Source organism: Perca fluviatilis, chromosome 13 (assembly GCF_010015445.1).
Source record: "Perca fluviatilis chromosome 13, GENO_Pfluv_1.0, whole genome shotgun sequence".
Lineage (NCBI taxonomy): Eukaryota > Metazoa > Chordata > Actinopteri > Perciformes > Percidae > Perca > Perca fluviatilis.
This window is the reverse complement of record NC_053124.1, coordinates 7,252,174-7,272,642: the sequence shown is the minus strand read 5'-3', so window position 1 is coordinate 7,272,642 and position 20,469 is coordinate 7,252,174. Positions and strand designations below refer to the sequence as shown.

The window sequence follows — 20,469 nt, the reverse complement described above, 5'->3', positions numbered from 1 at the left end:
TATACATCCATGATAACTCCGCAGCTTTCCTCGCTTGAAGAACCTAGGCTACTTCAAGCAAGTCATCCATACTGGCTGTAGGCCTATTTGCCAGACATTGCAATATCAGGGTTAAATTGTCAAATGTTGCCAAAGCATTTGACAGTTTGTAGACATTTGACATTTATGGGAAAAATATAATAATGAAGTGCGAGAAATAATACATTATGTGGCCATTCATGTAATTGTCATCGTCGTCGTCATCATCATGCCTTAAACGGGATAATTTATTGGGACATTTATTTTGAAAGAAACCGGATATACACCTTTTCTTGCGTTAAACTTGACAACAGCTAAGGTTAGTTGACATGCTAACCCCAAACAATATAACGCTAATCACGAATGTGTTTGGGACTCTTTGTAGGGGAGCACTATTCATCAAAATTACGAAGTTTTAGTGCTCCTCTTAATTTCGGCATAGGACCTCTGGACAGTAGCAACATGTTTGCTATGTGCAAGACGAGCAAGCTAACATGCTAGCAGCGGTAACGGTATTTTGGGTTCACTGATGTTTTAATAGTCTGCAGCTGGCTTCTGGCTTCTGGCTAACGTTAGTTGGAATTGCACACTGAACAAGCTAACGATGACCGGTGGCTCAACCATAGACCGTATATAACGCTCAACGCCTGAATATGTGCATGACGTTAGACTTTCTGGAGCCGGGGATTTAAAGAATAAGTAAAGAGGCGTGGAAAGTAAGTTACCAGGGATGTAATTTCGAGCACGGGCTCCTAGCGTTATTTACAACTGGATAACGTTATATGTATAGGGCGACGCTTGTTTGCTCCGTGGAATGACGACGTTTGCTTCGTTCGGCTGCCTCAAACACGGGCGTCGGTGATGCTGTCGACCGCTGGCCAAATGCCCCGCTCGTCCGAATTGGGACAGAGCACCCAAACTTCATTATAAACCATGACGAGCTGCGAGTATCAACAAATCGACCCCCAGGCACTTCCGACGCCTACCCCGGCCCCTCCACCTCATCACGGAAACGACCGTGACAAGAGAGAGGAGCCGAAAAGACCGAGGAGAAAGTGGCAAGTTTTCCCCGGAAAGAATCGTTTCTACTGCGATGGACGGATCATGGTGGCCCGGCAGAGTGGGGTCTTGCCCCTCACTCTGGGCCTTATTGTCATCACAAGTGGATTATTCTTTATATTTGAGTGAGTTCGTGTTTCATGTTAGGTCAGCGATATTGTCATATCACCTGTGAGTTCAGTCCTGGTTCTGGGGAATATAGCCAAGGGACGAAATTTTCCCTTGGGGATCATAAAGTATCTATATTTCTCTCTATTTCTCTATCTATCTGCTTCTACAACAGTAATGGTATATTAGATTTAACTCCTGTCTGATGTATTACCGGTATAGGTCCAAGCCGACCCGTAGAGCAGGTTCTACTGATTCATAAAAAGTATTGTTTCAGAACAGTTTATTTACTAATACGCAGATCAACAGAAAAAGGTCAGATTTCATAATGTAGTCCGACAAGGTTTTACATTTACAATTTGCCTTACAATGTGTGGATATACACCGGACCGGTAGTACCAGTCAAAAGTTTGGAGTCACTTAGAAATTTCCATTCCACTCCATTCCAGACAGAACACCAGCAGAGATCAGTTGCATTGTTTTTTTAACCAGGGCAGCAGTTTTCAGATTACATTATGTGCTTACTTAAGTGCAAAAGGGTTCTTGAATATGAAACTGGCATTATTTCTGTCACAGTGTAGTGTAAAGTGTGTTCTGTCTCCATGGATTTGCGATGGTGATTAAAGGCACAGAATGTTAATTAAAACTACGTCCCCTGGTGGGTGAAAAAGAAGTAGGCTCAGTTATATGAGACAGGGCTTTCCCTATCCTTTCGCAGCCTTTGATCTGGTCCGCATGTCTTTAGTTATTCGTCCTCTCTCTCTCTCTGTCTGTGGCTGCCCCATGTCACAGCTGTCCCTTCCTGGTCAAACACCTGACCAGCTGCATACCGGTTATCGGAGGAGGCCTCTTTGTATTTGTGGTCATCACCTTGCTCCAGACCAGCCTCACTGACCCCGGCATCCTGCCCAGAGCAACGCCAGATGAGGCTGCAGACATTGAGAAGCAGATTGGTAAGGGCCCACTCAGTCACAACTGGGGTAAGAACTAAGGTTGCACGATTTTGACATAATGTGATATTGCGATATCGATTATGAATATTGCGATATCGATATTTTTAAACATATGTCAGATTACAAAAGTTGCGGGAAAACACATCAAAATAGATTCATAACAAATAAAACAACTTTTCTTACAACACAAGGTTTGTTTTAACTGACTGTCATATTGGTCTGGTCCAACATGAATATATAAATAAGGAGCATGTCTACAGAACAGGACATGTTTTACTGGTTGGACAGTATAAAATAAATAAATAAAGAGAACAGGACACAACTTTTCTTTATTTCTCTGATTTGTTCCGTTTCGTTGTCTGTCTATTTCTTCACTTACACAGTCACTCTCTCGAAATATGCACACACATGGTACGCTCCATAGAGTTTGTCACGAGTGGCCCCGTGAGCTGACGTGTACTAACGTGCAAGTGGCACGGTAACTGGCCAATGAAACATGATCATTATAGCGGTTCAAGCGAGCTCTAAATCAAACCCAACTAAGTCACGCAGCCAACGGACGGGACGCAGCGCTCCACAAAATATTACATACTTATCGCGACCCTTTCGATATCCTATTGCGCAAAGTGATATCGCGATATCATGCACCCCTAGTCACAACTATGGTTGTCTCAAGTGCTTTTGACTTGGATATTACATTACGTTTCATGTCATTTAGCTGACGCTTTTATCCAAAGCGACTTACAATTGCTATATATGTCAAGAGGTCGCACGCCTCTGGAGCAACTAGGGGTTAAGTGTCTTGCTCGGGGACACATTGGTTGATGTATCGCAGTGGGAATCGAACTCCGGTCTCCCACACCAAAGGCATGTGTCATATCCACTGCGCCATCACCACCTCAATATCCAATATATATAAACGAAAATGTTAGTTTTTGGTATTCCTGCATGCTTATGGCCCTGAATGTAGACCACCATTGGCACGAGAACTCTCCATGTGTCCTGTATATTTCCTAAAAGAAATGCGATCTCTAAACTCAAACTGCCTAATTAAGCTGAGCTCATTTCTTCATAAGTTGCCCTCCGCTCAGTGGCATCAATTATGTCAAGCTTCAAGGACCTCTTATTTTTGTCACTGTCCTAGCTTTTACTAGCGTTTATTTGGCTTCCGAGCACAAGTCACAGTTGAGATTGAAGGCGTTGTTCTGCTAGCGTCGGCTTTTTTTTTTTTTTACTCTGAAACTGAAACGTACGGCAGATTCTAATGAGCAGTCACCAGTTATTGTGTTGCCAGTTCAGTTTAATGATGGTGAATCCTTCGACACATTAAAGGGCCCGAGTAGAATTTTTGAAAAGACCCATTTGCCATGACTCTTGTGTCATGAATGTCGCGTTGGCAGCCATTAGTGGGATGGTTTGTGGAAGGAGTGTGTCCTGTATGAGTTTGAAGTTTGGAGCTGAAGATTTCCTCACCCTCAATTTTCAGTTTTAAGTCTTGCCAACGGTATCTTTGCTTTTTATATGGCATGCATCCATATAATGACCTTTTGTGTCTGAAGTTGGCTTGTGCATGCACCTTGTTACCTCCTACTCATCGCCAAAGTTTAGGCAGTGATGATGTAAGGTGTTCATATTACCCAACTGTACCAGCTATTTTTGAACCGGAGACTCTGATATAAGTATTACATATTTATTTACCTCTTACCACCCTATCTTAAGGAAATGCTTTGGACATTTAGTTTGACTCAGTATTCTTTTAGTGTTAGGCTGAATGTAATCACGGAGCCCAATACAATTTCACTTAAAAGGCACAGGATGTGGAAATTGGGCAAACCCAAGCGTAAACTAGCAACAGCAATTTCATACTAATTCTAAGCAGGTTTTGTGTAGCCTACCGCATAGTGAGTCCACACTGAAAAAGTGACTAAATAAAGTGCAGTACAGTTATGTAAATACAGTTAAGCTTGGCGCTTATGGCTCCGCTCTTTAGAATGCTCCCTGGACCAGCCAAGCAGCATGCTAAGCTGAAACAGGCAGCACCATGCAGAAACGTAGAACATGAACGAGTGAGCCAAAAGAAAGACGTTGAAAACCTTTTTTAAACTTTAAGGTCATGTTAGAACCCTGAACTAGAGCTGAAGATGGTTCCTGTCGGGTTCGGTCTTAATTTCTATCATTTTACACGGGCTCGGGCCGTGCTCGGGCCGGGTTGCGCGGTAAATGGAGCAGTCGTGTGATGCGTTTCGATTAGCGCGAAAATGGATGCCGAGGAGGTGAAACGGAGGCCTGCCTCTGGAGGACTTATTTTATTTCTCTGTTCCAACTTCCAAGTTGCCTATGTAGCCTACGTTAGTCATGAATAAATGGTGTTAAAAAGTGCATAAATGGCTCATTCTTGACAAAAGGCAAAAGAGCTCTGTGCGTGCGCGCATTTGAATAATGTCGGGCTGTAAACGGGTTCGGGCTTTTAAAAAGCTGTCAATCAAAATGTACTCGTCGAGCTCGGTCTGAATTCTGTCGGGCTCGGGCCTCGTCGGTCCTAACTTTTAAGGCCCGATTACAGCTCTACTCGGAACTACAAAGGCGGAGGCTGGGGTGGTGGAGTCAAAGTGTGTAGCAGGTGTAGCAGGTGAGGAGGGAGTCGTCTTTAAAAGGACAGTCTTGACGTGAGAGTGGCTGTGATTGGTGTGTACCTCTGATAGGAATGATGCTTCAATCAGCTGGCGTGTGACTTCCGTGTCTGTTGTGTTCAGACTCTGCTACATTCAAGAAGTATCTTTTATTTTCTTTTATTTTATTTTTTTAAAGCAACACTAAAGCACTTTTCCCGCTTCAGTCCCTCACAGGTTGGAAGCGGAACTGTACATTAAGGTCTAGTGATGCACCAAAATGAAAATTCTTGGCCGAAACCGAAAACCGAAAAAAGAGGAAACCAAGACCGAAAACCGAAACCGAAACACCGAAAGAAATTAAGCCAATTATTAGTACCATTGCATTTATGGCTATGACTGTGTACTAACTTTACTAAAATCAAGGCATTGCAATTGTATAAATTAATATTAAAGTTTAATTAAAAAAATATCTAGCAGAAATATGGCTACAATCTGATAGTCACATACAGTATACAGTAGCCTAAGAACAGAATAGCTTACCTATTGTTATTATTATTATTATTATTAATTGAGGCACTTTTATTTATTGTTTCGGTGATAAAGGTATTTCGGCCGAAAACCGAAAATGCCCTTTTGGGCCATTTTCGGGCGAAAATTTTCGGTGGCCGAATATTCGGTGCATCCCTATTAAGGTCTCATTCGAACTGCAGAGCCGCTACCCGATCTGGCAAACTTGCACAATGTAATGGACAATTCCGCTTCCAACCTGTAGAGGGACCGAAGCGGGAAAAGTTCTCTAGTGTTGCTTTAAGAACAGATACAATAAAAAACGGGAGTTCATATATATCTCACTGCTTGAATTTGCCGATGAAAACCATGTGTAGCAATATATAAGATTGAGGAGGTGACGCGTCGTTACATGGAATCCATTCGAATCGTTGACAGGATAATCAAATTGAATCGTGAGAACGGTGAAGATTCACACCCCTAGTGGCTTATGTAAAATGGCAAGTGTTAAGGTGCTAATAATAGAAAGCCAGCCCACTATCGCTAAAGATCAGTTGCTCAGCGACCCCGATTTTTAATTTTGTCCCGTTGTTTCTCTTTAACTGTCCTCGCCTCTTCAGACAACACAGGAAATGCCAGCTATCGGCCTCCGCCGCGCACCAAGGAAGTCCTCATCAACCAGCAGGTGGTGAAGCTCAAGTACTGCTTCTCCTGCAAGATGTTCCGGCCTCCGCGCACCTCCCACTGCAGCCTGTGTGACAACTGTGTGGGTGAGCTGTGTGGACACACGCCGACACGCTGACATTTACACATGATAAATAATAAATGGAGGCCTCAGTGAACGTCATCCCGTGACTCTGGTTCAGGCTGGACTGACTTTATTGACGTATCGGGGTTGGCACATCCCAAACCGTTTGGAAGTATTCCCTGAAACGAAAATCGAAATGTCAGTGCTGAATTCTCCTTTTTGGTGCGTTTTTTAAAAAAAAATTTCTTCCCCTTTTCAGAGCGATTCGACCATCACTGCCCCTGGGTGGGGAACTGTGTGGGAAAACGCAACTACCGGTTCTTCTACACCTTCATCGTGTCGCTCTCCTTCCTGACGGCGTTCATCTTCGGCTGTGTGACCACACATCTAGCCCTGAGTACGTGTTTTTGCTCTGGTTCGCATGTTTAGAGAAAAAACACACCTGGCTCAAACAGCACCCGCATTATTACTGTTGTTGTTTTGTGTCGCTGGGACTACCGGCCGGGCGGGTTTTACAACACCGGATCAGGTGAGGTGTCTGATAAGGAAACTAGAAGGGCACTCTGAGAGCGCATGCCCTATCTCACAATAGGCTCGTTCGAGATGAGCCAGATCTGCGCAGAATCGATCACCGGCGATCGGCGCCCAATGCATGCCGGTTAGATTTGTGTCCGACTTGATCCCGACTTGCTCTGACGTCATGCACACGTGGGCAATGATAATCTCACGAGACCAAGGCGGCCGCAGTTCTGAGACGCAGGCAGCGCAGTTGCTTTTCACCAACTGCAAGAGCCAGGCGGACGCAGGCGGACCCAGTGCATGCTGGGAAACGCCGGCCTCTCAGCTGATCGAACAGCTGATTGGTTCAGAATCGATTCAACATGATGACGTTTTATATAAACTTTTTATTGATTTTGAATCGGAGGGATTTTAACTGCGATTTGTCTGATTTAAAAGCTTATTCTGTACAGAACACATGTTGTGAGGCTGATAGTTACGTTTAGAAGTCAGAGAGACTAAATCTGTTCAGATTACGGATCACCTACAGTCTGTTGGTAATTAAAATCAGCAACAGATCGCATGTAGAGCATTTTGACAGCTACTCTTTCATAATAAAATCAACTGGAGATTGTGTAGGAGCTGATATATGGGTCTGATAACATTTTATTAAATCAGAATCGGACCCGAACGGACCACAGTGTTTGTGTCACTTCCTGTTCAGCCTGAAGGCTGCTGGAGTCAGCTGGAAAACTGTCCGACTTGAGAGCGGATTTTTGTCCCCGCCCCCGGCTGCTGCCGCCTGCTCTCGTCTACTTTACAGGCGAGGCGCAGTTCATCTCGAACGAGCCTATTGTTAATGCGGTGTGAATTTTCAGTCAGGAGCAAATTTTTCCATTTATTCCACCAAACGGGTTCCCGCGGGGTCTTAAAAAGTCTAAAATTCTGAACTTAAGGCTACATTTAAGGCCTTTAAAACATCTTAAAAACCGCCAGATTTCTGCAAACTTTGTAAAAAAAATATTCAATTAGGGACTCTGGGTGTGAAGGTGTTAGGGGTGTAAGAAAAAATCGATACACTTGAGTATCGCAATATTTAATTTTGCAATACCGTATCGATTTTCAAAAAGGCAATATTGATTTTTTATTTTTATTTTTTTTTATTTTTTAAATGTTCAAAAAATTCATGTAAGACAGTGGTTCACATTTATGTTGTTTAAACTCCCTACCACTAGATGGCTATGCTGAGACACACCACTAGTGTCCTTGCCTAGCAGTGGCTGACTTTTTGCTAGAAGCTAACAACGTAGCTATGGCTGAACGTTGGCCTACTTTAGCATATCAACATTAGCTCACTAAGAACCTGGGAACCACAATCCCAAACTGGCAGTTTGATTTTCTGTGTACTGAATTGTTTACCTAAAGTAAACTTCTTTGACTTTTATGATCATCATGTCTTTTTTTTAAATATTAGTTTTTCTAAAATTATACTTAAAAAAAATCCCAATATATCGCCTTACACATAGTATCGAAATATATTGCAATATATTAAATTGTGACCCATGTATCATGATGTGTATCGTATCGCCAGATTCTTGCCAATACACAGCCCTAGAAGGTGCTGGAGAATTTCTTTGATTTGAATATTTCTTTGGTAATGCATCGTGTAGGTCTTAAATTTCAATAAAAATGTCTTAAAAAGGTCTTAAACTTGACTTACTAAAACTTGCAAGAACCCTGATGAATGCAGCACAAACATTCAGCACAAACGCACTATCTCGCAATGTTAACAAAAGTTAAAAATGATTTGTGTATCCACTCCAAAATTGAATGGGATCTTCCTTGGCCCAGGCATGCTTCACCGTTCCACCGAGTTTCAATAAAATCGGGCTAGAAGGTTTTTCCGTAATCCTGCTGACCGACAAACCGAGTCGAGAACATAACCTCCTTGACAGACAGTTCTTTTGTTTTCATTTTTGTTTGTGACCGTATTAAGTGTCGGGCGATCTGAACACATTTGAGCTCAACTCTGGTATCACTGCATCAAGGAAATGAACTGCAACTGTTGGTTTTTGGAACTGCACACTTGTTTTTCTCTTTTAATTCAATTTTATTTATAGTGTCAAATCATAACTGAAGTTTTCTCAGGCCACTTTACAGATCTAGACCCCACTCTATAATTTACAGAGAGACCCAACAGTTCATGGCCTTGGAAACACTTTGGGCATTGTGTCCGTGTTGTTCTTTCCTCTCTTTCAGGGGCTCAAGGTGGAAAAGGCCTGGTGTTTGCTCTGCAAGAGAGTCCGGGCAGATATCCTTTTAATCACAAACGTGTTTTGAAATTTCTGTCCGTTTTTTCATTGATTTCTCCCTCCTCCAATGTGCCGATGCTCTCCTTGACTCAACCTCCCACTGCAGTGGAGCTGGTGATATGTTTCTTCTCAGTCTGGTCTATCTTGGGCCTCTCAGGCTTCCATACGTACCTGGTTGCTTCCAACCTCACCACTAATGAAGACGTGAGTACTGCCTTGAGTTGAGTTTGTTACGCTGCTATTACAGAGTAGCTGTGAAAGTGATTTTTCTTGGTGTCTTGTGGTACGTTAAGGCAATTTGTAATATTTGTAAAAGAAAGTGTTAATTGACTTATATTATTAATATGACACTAATATCACATTTGAATAGAATTTCAAGAAATGCTCATGAAAAATGTGTAAAATAATACGTACGAATGGCTTATTGCAGTCGGAAGCGTCTCTTTGCAAACATTATACAAAGACTTTACATTTTTAGGAGTTAATGAATACTTCCAAATCAGATCACCTTGAAGAGATTCTCAACCGAAAATCAAATGAAATGCATGTTGAATAAACAAACAAAAAAAACAACAGTGAAATGTTGCACGGTTACTAGGTTTTACACATCTCTCTGTTCCAGATTAAAGGCTCCTGGTCAGGGAAGAGTGGAGAAGGTGTCACCAACCCATACAGCCATAAAAACATATTCATCAACTGTTGCTCTGTGCTCTGTGGACCCATGCCACCCAGGTCAGTCTGAAATCTCACACACGCTTTGATATTACCGAAGGAATTCCTCCATACGCGCGTCCCATCCAGACACGGGCTCCAGTTGGGTAACGCCTTAGAATAACCATCACCAATAAATGGTAAATTGATAGTTAATTACACACTCGTTAATAGTCATTTTACTGTTTACAAACAATGAAATGACAAATCATGTTTACTAATTATTAGTAATGCTATCATTTATTTTATAACTAAAGTGTAGTTAACTATCAACTTACATCAATTAATGATGATGATAACATTGGCTACATTTGGTTTTATTGATGTATCAGATGTGCATTTTAATATCATATTTCTGTTTTTAGCATGACAAAAAAAATCAGACTGCCTTGCATGTTGGATCATGTCCTGATGTTTACGTTTTAGATGCTTCATCGTCCGCTGATCTGTCAGCCATTTGTTATGACTAATTATAATTTGTTGAAAATGTATACTTGTATGAAAATGTATGTATGAAATGTTCAAATATCATCATTAAAGGTCCCATGGCATGAACATTTCATTTTAATTAGGTTTTTTAACATTAATATGAGTTCCCCCAGCCTGCCTATGGTCCCCAATTGGCTAGAAATGGTGATGGGTGTAAACCGAGCCCTGGGTATCCTGCTCTGCCTTTGAGAAAATGAAAGCTCAGATGGGCCGATCTGGAATCTTCTCCTTATGAGGTCATAAGGAGCAAGGTTACCTCCCCTTTCTCTGCTTTGCCCGCCCAGAGAATTTGGCCCACCCATGAGAGAGAGACATCATGGCTTTCAAACGAGAAAAGTGGCAGTTGGTCAAATGGCCACACCCCCACCCTCCACCTTGCCCCCCCCCCCTCTCTCCTCCTCAATAGCTACAGACACAGAAATGGCACATCCTAAGGAAAGCTCATTGTGGGACTGGCTCTAGTGGCTGTATTTCTGCACCAAGGCAGAATTTCGGGAAAGAGACTTCAGATACAGTATTAGGGGACCACTAAGGCCTATATAAAAGAGACTTCAGATACAGTATTAGGGGACCACTAAGGCCTATATAAAAGAGACTTCAGATACAGTATTAGGGGACCACTAAGGTCTATATAAAAGAGACTTCAGATACAGTATTAGGGGACCACTAAGGTCTATATAAAAGAGACTTCAGATACAGTATTAGGGGACCACTAAGGTCTATATAAAAGAGACTTCAGATACAGTATTAGGGGACCAGTAAGGTCTATATAAAAGCATCCAAAGAGCACCATGTCATGGGACCTTTTAAGCCCCAACCGGCTCTATGATAGTGATTTCAAATGCGTGTTTCTCAGTTGCATGTGTTATGGGATGCAAGAAGAAGTTTGACTTGTAGTTCGGCCGTTTCTGTGTGCAGAATGGGGACTCATTAGATGTCTTTATTAAAAAAATAAAGATGAACATGCACACCTAATTAGATTAGATTAGATTTGATTCTATTCAACTTTACAAAAGTACAAAGACAACGAAATACAGTTTGCGTCCAACCAGAAGTGCAAAAAAGCAGAAAAGTGCAATGTGATATTCAAGTATAGACAGGTGGTGCATAGACATGACGCGAAATATAGTGCAGTGTAGACCGTAGTATACAGATGGTTTACAGAAGGTGGTTTAAAGTAATATAAATTAAATATAAATATGTGTAGTGTATTAGCAGTTACTTATTGGCAGAATAAATATGGCTATATAATATGAAAAGTGTATGAACAACATGTACAGATATGTGCAATGTAGTAGCAGTAACGTTATAATAGTAGTAAGAATAATATAGATATACTGTATGCAGTGTATTAACAGAATATATTATAAGAAAAAGAAAAACAGAATAAATATGGATATTCAGTATGAACCATATAGACAGATATGTACAGTGCAATGCAGTGTGGCAACAGTACCATTGTAGTGCAGAAACCGTAATATTATAAGAGTAGTAAGAATAAGTGTATGGGCAGGATGAATAGTATGAAGAGCAGTAGAATATGGCTATGTATGTAAGGTTAATGACATGGATCTTCTTTATTTCGGTCTTTTTCAGCTTGATCGACAGACGGGGTTTCCTGCCCACAGATGAATCTGTCCAGACAGCCGGCGCGGGCATCGAGCTGCCCCCTCTGGCCGCTAAAAGCGAGATAAACGTGGTAGGAGGGTCTTCCCAGCCGGCTTCTGGCTTGCAGGAGTCCCCCTCCCCTGTGCCTGCACCCCCTCACTCCCACCAAAACTCTTCCTCTGTCTGACCGAAGCCTTGTTGCCGGGCTGTAGCTCCAACCCAGCATCTGTCTGCTGCCTGCTGCCGACTGGGTCAATCCCTACACATGCTGTGTTTACACTGCAGTCAGAGCTTCAGCATTTATTACTTTTCCCTCAGCGCAAACTAGATTTTAAAAGCATTTTTTCTAAATGGGTTGAAAACTTGGTATACACTATCATAATTAAAATTAGTTTGAATCAAATTGAAAAGCAGGTTAAAGGTGCTCTAAGCGTTTTTTTAGGCTACAACATTTTTATGGCGAGTTATTGAGCTGGAACTTTTTCCGAACCAGACACTTTAGAGGTCTTGCTAGGCCTGGTTTCCCATTTGGACGGACCTGGACTAGCTAGTCTCTCCCCCTGTTTTCAAGTCTCTGTGCTAAGGTACGCTAACCGGCTGCTGGCCGTAGCTTCATATTTCTAGCGCGTTCCGTTTACCTCGGAACTCGAAAGCCGAAGCTGGGAATGACGTCGCATCCGAGTTGAACGCGTTCCATTTGCAAGTCTGATTTTTCACTGTCTTCGTTAGCTCTAGCCAGGTTAGCCATTGTTAGCAATGCCAGTTTCTAACGACGCATTACGTTTATTTTGTGCATACAAACCGCTTAACAACATGTCCACAGAATATGGACAGCGCTGCGTGTGCGACTGATTTAGTGAGACACTAATAACACAAAAGTGCTAATAACTGTATGTTATACTCCAGCTTTCACAACTGTTGATGCACGAGGCGGCCGTGGTGGATTTTTAGCTCGGGGTTACTCAGTGGTTGCCCGAGTTCCGAGCTCAGAATTCCGAGGTCAGGGGGCGTGTTTCCAACTTTGACTTTGGAAAATCCAGCTTCCAAGTACAAATGGAACGCACTATTAGAGTACAGACATGGGAGGGGTACCAAGCCTTTCATCTCACGGTATTTCTGTAGTCTGAGGTTAGACACCCGCTTCGTGCAGTTCATGCTTCTGAACAGCTGAGTCATGTTTACCTCATGGAAATGAACAAATCAGGTTTACGGGCATTTTTCTTTTGAAATATAAGCAGCAGGGATGCTATTAACTATATATGTTATGCTATCTAAGGTTTTTTTTTTTTTATCACCATCTACACCTCAGTATTTGCTCGTGTGCAGTGTGTGGACTCAGGGTGTTCTTATGAGGAAGGAGGAGAGCAGGAGTTGTAAGAAGTGAATGAAGTGAACGGTTTTCAGCTCGTCGTCCTCCCTGGTTTTCTCTGACTGCGCGTGATATAAAGGGATGCCTGGAGAGTTTTTGTTTACAAGACGTGAACTGCGGTGCAGATTAGAGTTGTGCTCTGAGCCACGGTACTCTCCTATCCAGTGGTAAAGTAGCTGCTGTTTGGCACTGTTTTTTTGTTTACACTGAAAAATAACAGACACAGCCATAAAATATTTTTTATTTGTGTGTGTACGGATACTGAAAGGCAGTTAAAGCTGTAGTGTTTCTAGCCTGAAATGTATTTTGTTGGGTTTGGTGAGTGTGTAAAAATAGTCTTTTGGAATTCAGTTGATGCACTGGTGAAGCTGTGAGGAAAGTTTTTATTTATTTTTATTTTTATTGTGTGTTGGTTCCCTTTTCCTCCTGTCTCGTGTGAACAGTCCTATTTGTCTGCATATAAAGTGCCAAATGATTTGTGACGCATCAAATCAATCAACATAGTTTCCATTCATGCCTTTTATTACATATTTTTTTGATTTGTTCATCCTGTTTTTTTTTTTTTATATATATATATATATATATATATATATATATATATATATATATATATATATATATATATATATATATATATATATATTTCTATTTTGTCAGTATCTGAAATGTAAAATAATAATAAAAACATGCATTTTTGTCCATGCAATTCATCATCTGTGTGTACTCATTTTTCATTGTGCAGTTTGTCCACCCTCCCACATGTACATATTGGAGTGCTGAAGTATTTTCCAAGGGAAGAAAAGCACCAAACTATCAGTACGCTCGCTGTGTGTCTCTTCACCCGGTCCTAACTTGCCGTTCTGTCTCTGTGCCTGTGTCCTTCCACCAACACTAGGAGGTGAAATGTCTGGACTTTGCAGTGTCCTGCACTGGCTGATTAGCCACTGTTAGTGCCGCTTGGTAAGCCTGTTTAGCGAAGGGGAACACGCGAGTGCAGAGTCTCCCGTGCCCACTGCTGTGTCTGCATGTCCTCTCGGCTGGCTGCTGTACTCATGCATGGCTTTATTCATACTGCTGCCATGTTGAATACACAATGCATAATTGAACACAATACAGTGTGTACTGTATGTCAAATGTATTCACAATATACAGTAGAGCTGCAATGATTTATCGAAAAAATCGATTAGATGTCAACTATTAAAGGTGCTATGACATGCTGCTTTTTGGATGCTTTTATATAGGCCTTAGTAGTCCCCTAATACTGTATCTGAAGTCTCTTTTATATAGACCTTAGTGGTCCCCTAATACTGTATCTGAAGTCTCTTTTATATAGATCTTAGTGGTCCCCTAATACTGTATCTGAAGTCTCTTTTATATAGACCTTAGTGGTCCCCTAATACTGTATCTAAAGTCTCTTTTATATAGACCTTAGTGGTCCCCTAATACTGTATCTGAAGTCTCTTTCATATAGACCTTAGTGGTCCCCTAATACTGTATCTAAAGTCTCTTTCATATAGACCTTAGTAGTCCCCTAATACTGTATCTGAAGTCTCTTTTATATAGACCTTAGTAGTCCCCTAATACTGTATCTGAAGTCTCTTTTATATAGATCTTAGTGGTCCCCTAATACTGTATCTGAAGTCTCTTTTATATAGATCTTAGTAGTCCCCTAATACTGTATCTGAAGTCTCTTTTATATAGATCTTAGTAGTCCCCTAATACTGTATCTGAAGTCTCTTTTATATAGACCTTAGTGGTCCCCTAATACTGTATCTGAAGTCTCTTTTATATAGATCTTAGTGGTCCCCTAATACTGTATCTGAAGTCTCTTTTATATAGACCTTAGTGGTCCCCTAATACTGTATCTGAAGTCTCTTTTATATAGACCTTAGTGGTCCCCTAATACTGTATCTGAAGTCTCTTTCCCAAAATTCAGCCTTGGTGCAGAATTACAGCCACTAGAGCCAGTCCCACAATGAGCTTTCCTTAGTATGTGCGAGGAGAGAGGGGGGGGCAAGGTGGAGGGTAGGGGTATGGCCTTCACCAACTGCCATGCTTTGCTCGTTTGCAAGCCACGATGTCTCTCTCTTTCTCATGCGTGGGTCAAATTCTCTGGGCGGGCAAAGCAGAGAAAGGGGAGGTAACCTTTCCCCTTATGACATCATAAGAGGAAGATTCCTGATTGGCCCATCTGAGCTTTCATTTCCTCAAAGCCAGAGCAGGATACCCAGGGCTCGGTTTACACCTATCACCATTTCGAGCCACTAGGGGACCATAGGCAGGCTGGGGGAACTCATATTAATGTTAAAAAACCTCATAAAGTGACATTTTCATGCCATAGGACCTTTAAGCTAATCACCAACTATTATAAAAATCGATTTATCGGTTTGAGTCCTTTTTTTTAATGAAAAAGTAAAAACTCCTACTAGCTCCTTAAATGTGAATCTTGTTCTAGTTTCTTCTCTCCTCTGTGACAGTAAACTGAATATCTTTGAGTTGTGGACAAACAAGACGTTTGAGGACGTCATCTTGGGCTTTTTGGGAAACACTGATCCACATTTTTTCACCATTTTATGGACCAAACAATCGATTAATCGAGAAAATAATCAACAGATTAAGTAGATAATAGTAAATAGAAACAAGTGTTACTTGCAGCTAATATACAGTCATGTAAATGGCTGAAACAATTCCCCTATACTGTACCTTTAAAATGTGACCTTTTACTGCCAGAACTCAGTTTTATTATATACATATTTATAATAGCATTTAAGCTGTGATGGGAGAGGTAAACTGTACAGTATATACTGTCATTTTAGCCATGGAATTACTGATAACCTATTAAGACAATGGCATTAATCGTGGGGAATAAACCAGTAGCTACTTAATATTATCTGATGGATACATATTTTTAAGTCTAGGGCGAGCAGCTCCATATAGGGAAAGACAAATTACAAAGTGCTGTTGACATGTGTCCTTATCTTTGGGGACACGCTGACAGCACGGAGCTGGAGTTAAAGCTGAAACGTTGCAGAGCTTTTTAAACAGGGAATAGTGAACTAGCAGTTTTTGAACCTTGATTAACAGTTAATGTTTTAAATTTGAGTTAAAAAAAAATGAACCTCAAGGCTCCTGAAGTCCATCCATTATTCACGCTCTGAGTGTCTCGTAGCTTTCAAGGCTGAGAACATTTTAAACTGAAATCAGGCGAAGAGCTGTGTTTAAAGCTGCGCTAATCAATATAATTACAAATGTCTGCGGGTCCCCTCGGCTCTATGCAGCGCTTTGGCGCCTTCCAGCTAACTATTTAGTTTTTATGGACTGCAACGTTACTGTTCACTTACGTCAGCTTTGTTTTCAGCAGCAGCAGACAGATGTTCTCGGTGAAAAAGCTCTGGCAAACCCACGTGCACAAGTGTTATCTACATCGGATTACAAAAAATTACAGCATTCTCTCATTAATGTGCTGTGAGCCGGGCCTACGTCGCTGGCTTTGAGTCAGCCAGTCAAGAATATATAATAATAAAGAAAATGTAGTAGATCAGCTGGATCCCTACTGTTGAAAGGACTTTTGAAAAGACCGGCTTCATGTCTTCCATTGATATTGCAAGTGATAAATATATAGTCATTATAAGGCATTGAAATGTCTATTAGAAGCTCTGTAATATGGGACATACATTATGCAGATTAAAGAGCAGTGTTATTATTTCGAAATTTTATTTTAGATTTGGAATGTTAATTTTCTAAAAAGTATATTACATTTTCACATAAAATCAACATTTATTTCTGGCCCATTGCCTTTCATCCAGATACATTTTTGGCCCTTTATATAAAAATATATATTTGGGCGCCTCTGATCAAGCTGGACACACTCAGATGTTCTGCGTGCAGATCTATGGAATGAAACACCTGCAGTCTCCTGCTTTCGGACCACTCGTGTGGCCTGCTTACACTCCCAGTATGCCTGCCATTCATCTCGCACAGCTGTTGCTGCGTTCACTGAAGTGATTTAATACCCTGCTGTTCCCCATTTTAACTTCACTGGCTTGTCTCATCACTTCTTATCTTTTTCCTCCTCCCCCCCCTTCTTCTTTCCCATGCACACATGTAGGGAACTAAAGGTCTGATGGAGTCGGCCGCTCTCCCTCCGCTCCTGTCCACCTCGTGTCCTCAGATGAAACCTCAGACAGCTTATACCTGCCCAGACAGCAGCCCCGCGGTGAACTCTGACCCCTCCCCGCAGCTCTCCACCAGCTGCGGGGCCCGCCATACCGCCAGCTCCCAGGGCGATGCCTCTCCACCACGTCACGCCAAGACTCGGTCAAAGAAACGCAAACTAGCGGCTCTGCATATTCCCAACCCTTCCTTTGACGTTCCTGTCTCCCCGACGTCTCCGGACGCCGGGCCCAGCTCCAAAGCCAGTGGCAGCTTCACCCCTTTGCGCTGACTGAAATGACGGCTTTCCAAAGTGAAAAACACACTTTGTGTGAAGCTTGCATGCTCGCACACAGTCAGACGCACACGGTATGATGTCAAAAATCGTTATTAAGTGTCGGTTCCCTGAAAGCTCCAGGTCTAGTCATTGTGTTTTAGGATGAGCGTCACAAAGATACGCATTTGTGTTTGTAGTGGAAATAGGAGCATCTATTCTGGCTGTAAAGGGTGCAACTTTGGTGTAGAATGACACGCACACGAAAATATTTGTAAGATTGAGGAACTGATGTACTGATAGAGCCATATGCCTTCCTGATGATTCTCATGTCAAACATGAATTTTGCCAGCATGTCCGAACCTGCAAATAGTGTAAAAATAATGGCTTTGATGCATCAGGTGGAAAAACTGCAGGAGCTTGAAAAGCTTTGTATGGTCTTAAAGGGATTGTCCACCCCAAATATAGAATTCACACATGTCCTTCCTCTAACATTGTGCGGCTCAGTTTAGTAGTGTGAACTTGAGCTAGTTACTCCTTAAGTTGAACAGCAGAGAGACAGTTTGTACCGATGATGTCATCTTGAGACATATAGTCTAGTCGGTGTAAATTGGACTCTGACAGCAGCCATGGAGCGTTTTCAAGGATATGAGTACATTTTGCCATTCATATCTAAAAGCTCTGCGTTCAAATCAAACTCCTTTGGATGTACAGATGGGTGACATATTAAAGCTATGTTGCCCTGGGCCCCTTTAGCAGGTTGATCTGGCCCTGGGCAGAGAACACTGTCTACCCATAGACTGTATATAAAGATGGATGGTGTGTCTCCACTTCCTCCCACTGTACAAAAGTGAAGCCATAACACGGGGATACAGGCGCTGCCATCTTGTAATTTTGGAGCCAGAGTCTGCGCAGTAGTGATCGGGCGGTGGAGCCGCTGTATCAAAGTCCTGCCCGTTCTATCATATCACCATACTATCCATTGTTCTGAAAGAACAGCTAAGCAATAATCACATGTAGGCTAGCTCGGCCAATCATTTAGTTGCTTTTGCTATTTTTCTATAGATACATTAAGCTTAAACAGAGGGGGCAAAAATACATTAAGCCCCATTAAAGGTCCCATATTGTGTTCATTTCCAGGTTCGTACTTGTATTTTGAGTTTCTGCTAGAACATGTTTACATGCTTTAATGTTCAAAAAACAATTCTTTTTCCTCATATTGTCTGTCTGAATATACATATGTATTCACACTCTGTCTGAAACGCTCTGCTTTAGCGTCTGTCTCTTTAAGGCCCCCTCCCGAAAAAGCCCAGTCTGCTCTGATTGGTCAGCGTTTCTGGGTCTTCCGCATGAACACTCTAGGTGTCTCTGCACCGTCATTGCAGCCGGGGAATGACTGTAACGGTACTGTAGCGGCACTTTCTACCTATATATAGTATAGTTGTGACATCACAACCGTACAGACAATCGCAATCCGTTCTCTTTGGATTGAGGGTTATGATACTTTCACTGTATTTATATAGCACCTTAACTTGCATTATAATAAAAAAAGACATGGAAATCTCACTTTTTACAATATGGGACCTTTAATACTCCTTTGGTTCTAGTAACTGTGAAGTCCAAAGCATTGCATAGATTCACGTAATTTTCAAGCCCCGGCTTTTGTTCTTTTTCTTCACACATTTATTCAGGTTTTCCTTTTTCACCCATCTAAAATAATAACAAAGGTATACAGATCTATTGACTTCAGTAAGTTATTCAGCATGAATGGGCCCACCCTAAATACGGTCATGAGATGTCGTTATCTTTCTTTGCTTAAAGGTGTTAAACTAAATGTTAAACTTGCACATGTGAATTCTGATTTTGTGTGGATTTTCCCTTTAATTTAGCACAAACAGCCCCGTGTGTATCGGTTGTATCGGTGTGTACTGTTGTTCAGATTAACGTGCTGTAAAAATGGCAGCGAATGCAACTGCATGATAATGACTAGGGACATATTTTCTTTTCGTTTATTGAATTCAGACGTCACTTTGTACACCGTAGAGGTCGTTTGCCACTTTTTGTAGGAAAGCTGTGATTTAGATTTCCTGAAAACAATCGTGTTCATTGCCTCCTGCTTGAGTTATCATTAATATCACACAATGATTCAAGCTTCCACTTCCTGCTCCCACTTTGTATCTGCAACAGCAATACCTGGGGCACGTTCAATCTCAAAAACGTTTTTGCTACGGTTTTCTGGTTGAACGACATGTTTCCTCGACTCGGTGTTCGGCGGCTTTGAGATATGTTTTCTCTCGTTTGGTGGGTGTGTCTCTTGTTTATTGGCTGTGTCCCAGGTGATAACCAATCAGCAGAGACTTGTCTGTAAACTCGTGGTTATAAAAAGGCAGAGCGCTTGCGCACACAACGGGGTGTTTTAACGCACCCCTGTTTCAGTTTAGAAAAACCTGTTGCTACGTTTTGTCGGGGCTGAACGTGGCCCTCTTCTCTACTCCTTCAAATTGTTGGTAACACTTTACTTGAAGGTACCTACATAAGAGTGACATGACACTGCCATGACACAGTCATAACACATAACACAACCCTAACCCTAACCCTAACCCTGTATTGTGACGCCAGGCTTTTTATTTATTTATTTATTTATTCATTACGTAACTCTATGTATGTATGTGTATGTGTTATGTATGTATATATATATATATATATATATATATATATATATATATATATATATATATATATATATATGTATATATATATATATAGATATAGATATAGATATAGATATAGGTATTTTATTTATTTTATGTATTTATTTTATTTCTCTAGGAGAGACACCAGGGTAGTTGTGGAGGTGACCTTTTATTTAAACTTTTAACCTTCTTTTAATATCTGGCCGTCTTTTAAACAGCCCCCTCCCCTTTTTTTATATGACGAACCCGTTTTTTTAAGGAGTTCTTTAAAGGGTTTTATTGACACCAGTGGTCCCCTTGTGCCTGTTTTAACCCAAACCTAACCCTAACCCCAAACCTAACCCTAACCCTTACTTGT

General features: G+C 41.5%; 1 protein-coding gene across 2 annotated transcripts; it reads left to right on the top strand.

The window, feature by feature from the left end:
* The first annotated feature begins 279 nt into the window (after positions 1-279).
* On the top strand, positions 280-19,980 carry zdhhc18b (zinc finger DHHC-type palmitoyltransferase 18b). 2 transcript variants are annotated; one of them, XM_039820765.1, is made up of 10 exons: positions 284-1,202; positions 1,978-2,138; positions 5,878-6,027; positions 6,265-6,402; positions 8,763-8,814; positions 8,917-9,019; positions 9,438-9,547; positions 11,612-11,714; positions 13,888-13,952; positions 17,101-17,202. In XM_039820765.1, the coding sequence occupies exons 1-9, from the start codon at positions 952-954 to the stop codon at positions 13,927-13,929; spliced, it is 1,110 nt and encodes a 369-aa protein (XP_039676699.1). In that variant the 5' UTR covers positions 284-951; the 3' UTR covers positions 13,930-13,952; positions 17,101-17,202. The 2 variants fall into 2 exon arrangements, with proteins under 2 accessions (XP_039676698.1, XP_039676699.1); XM_039820764.1 differs by lacking the exon at positions 13,888-13,952 and having other exon boundaries at positions 280-1,202; positions 17,101-19,980.
* The last annotated feature ends 489 nt before the right edge of the window (positions 19,981-20,469 follow it).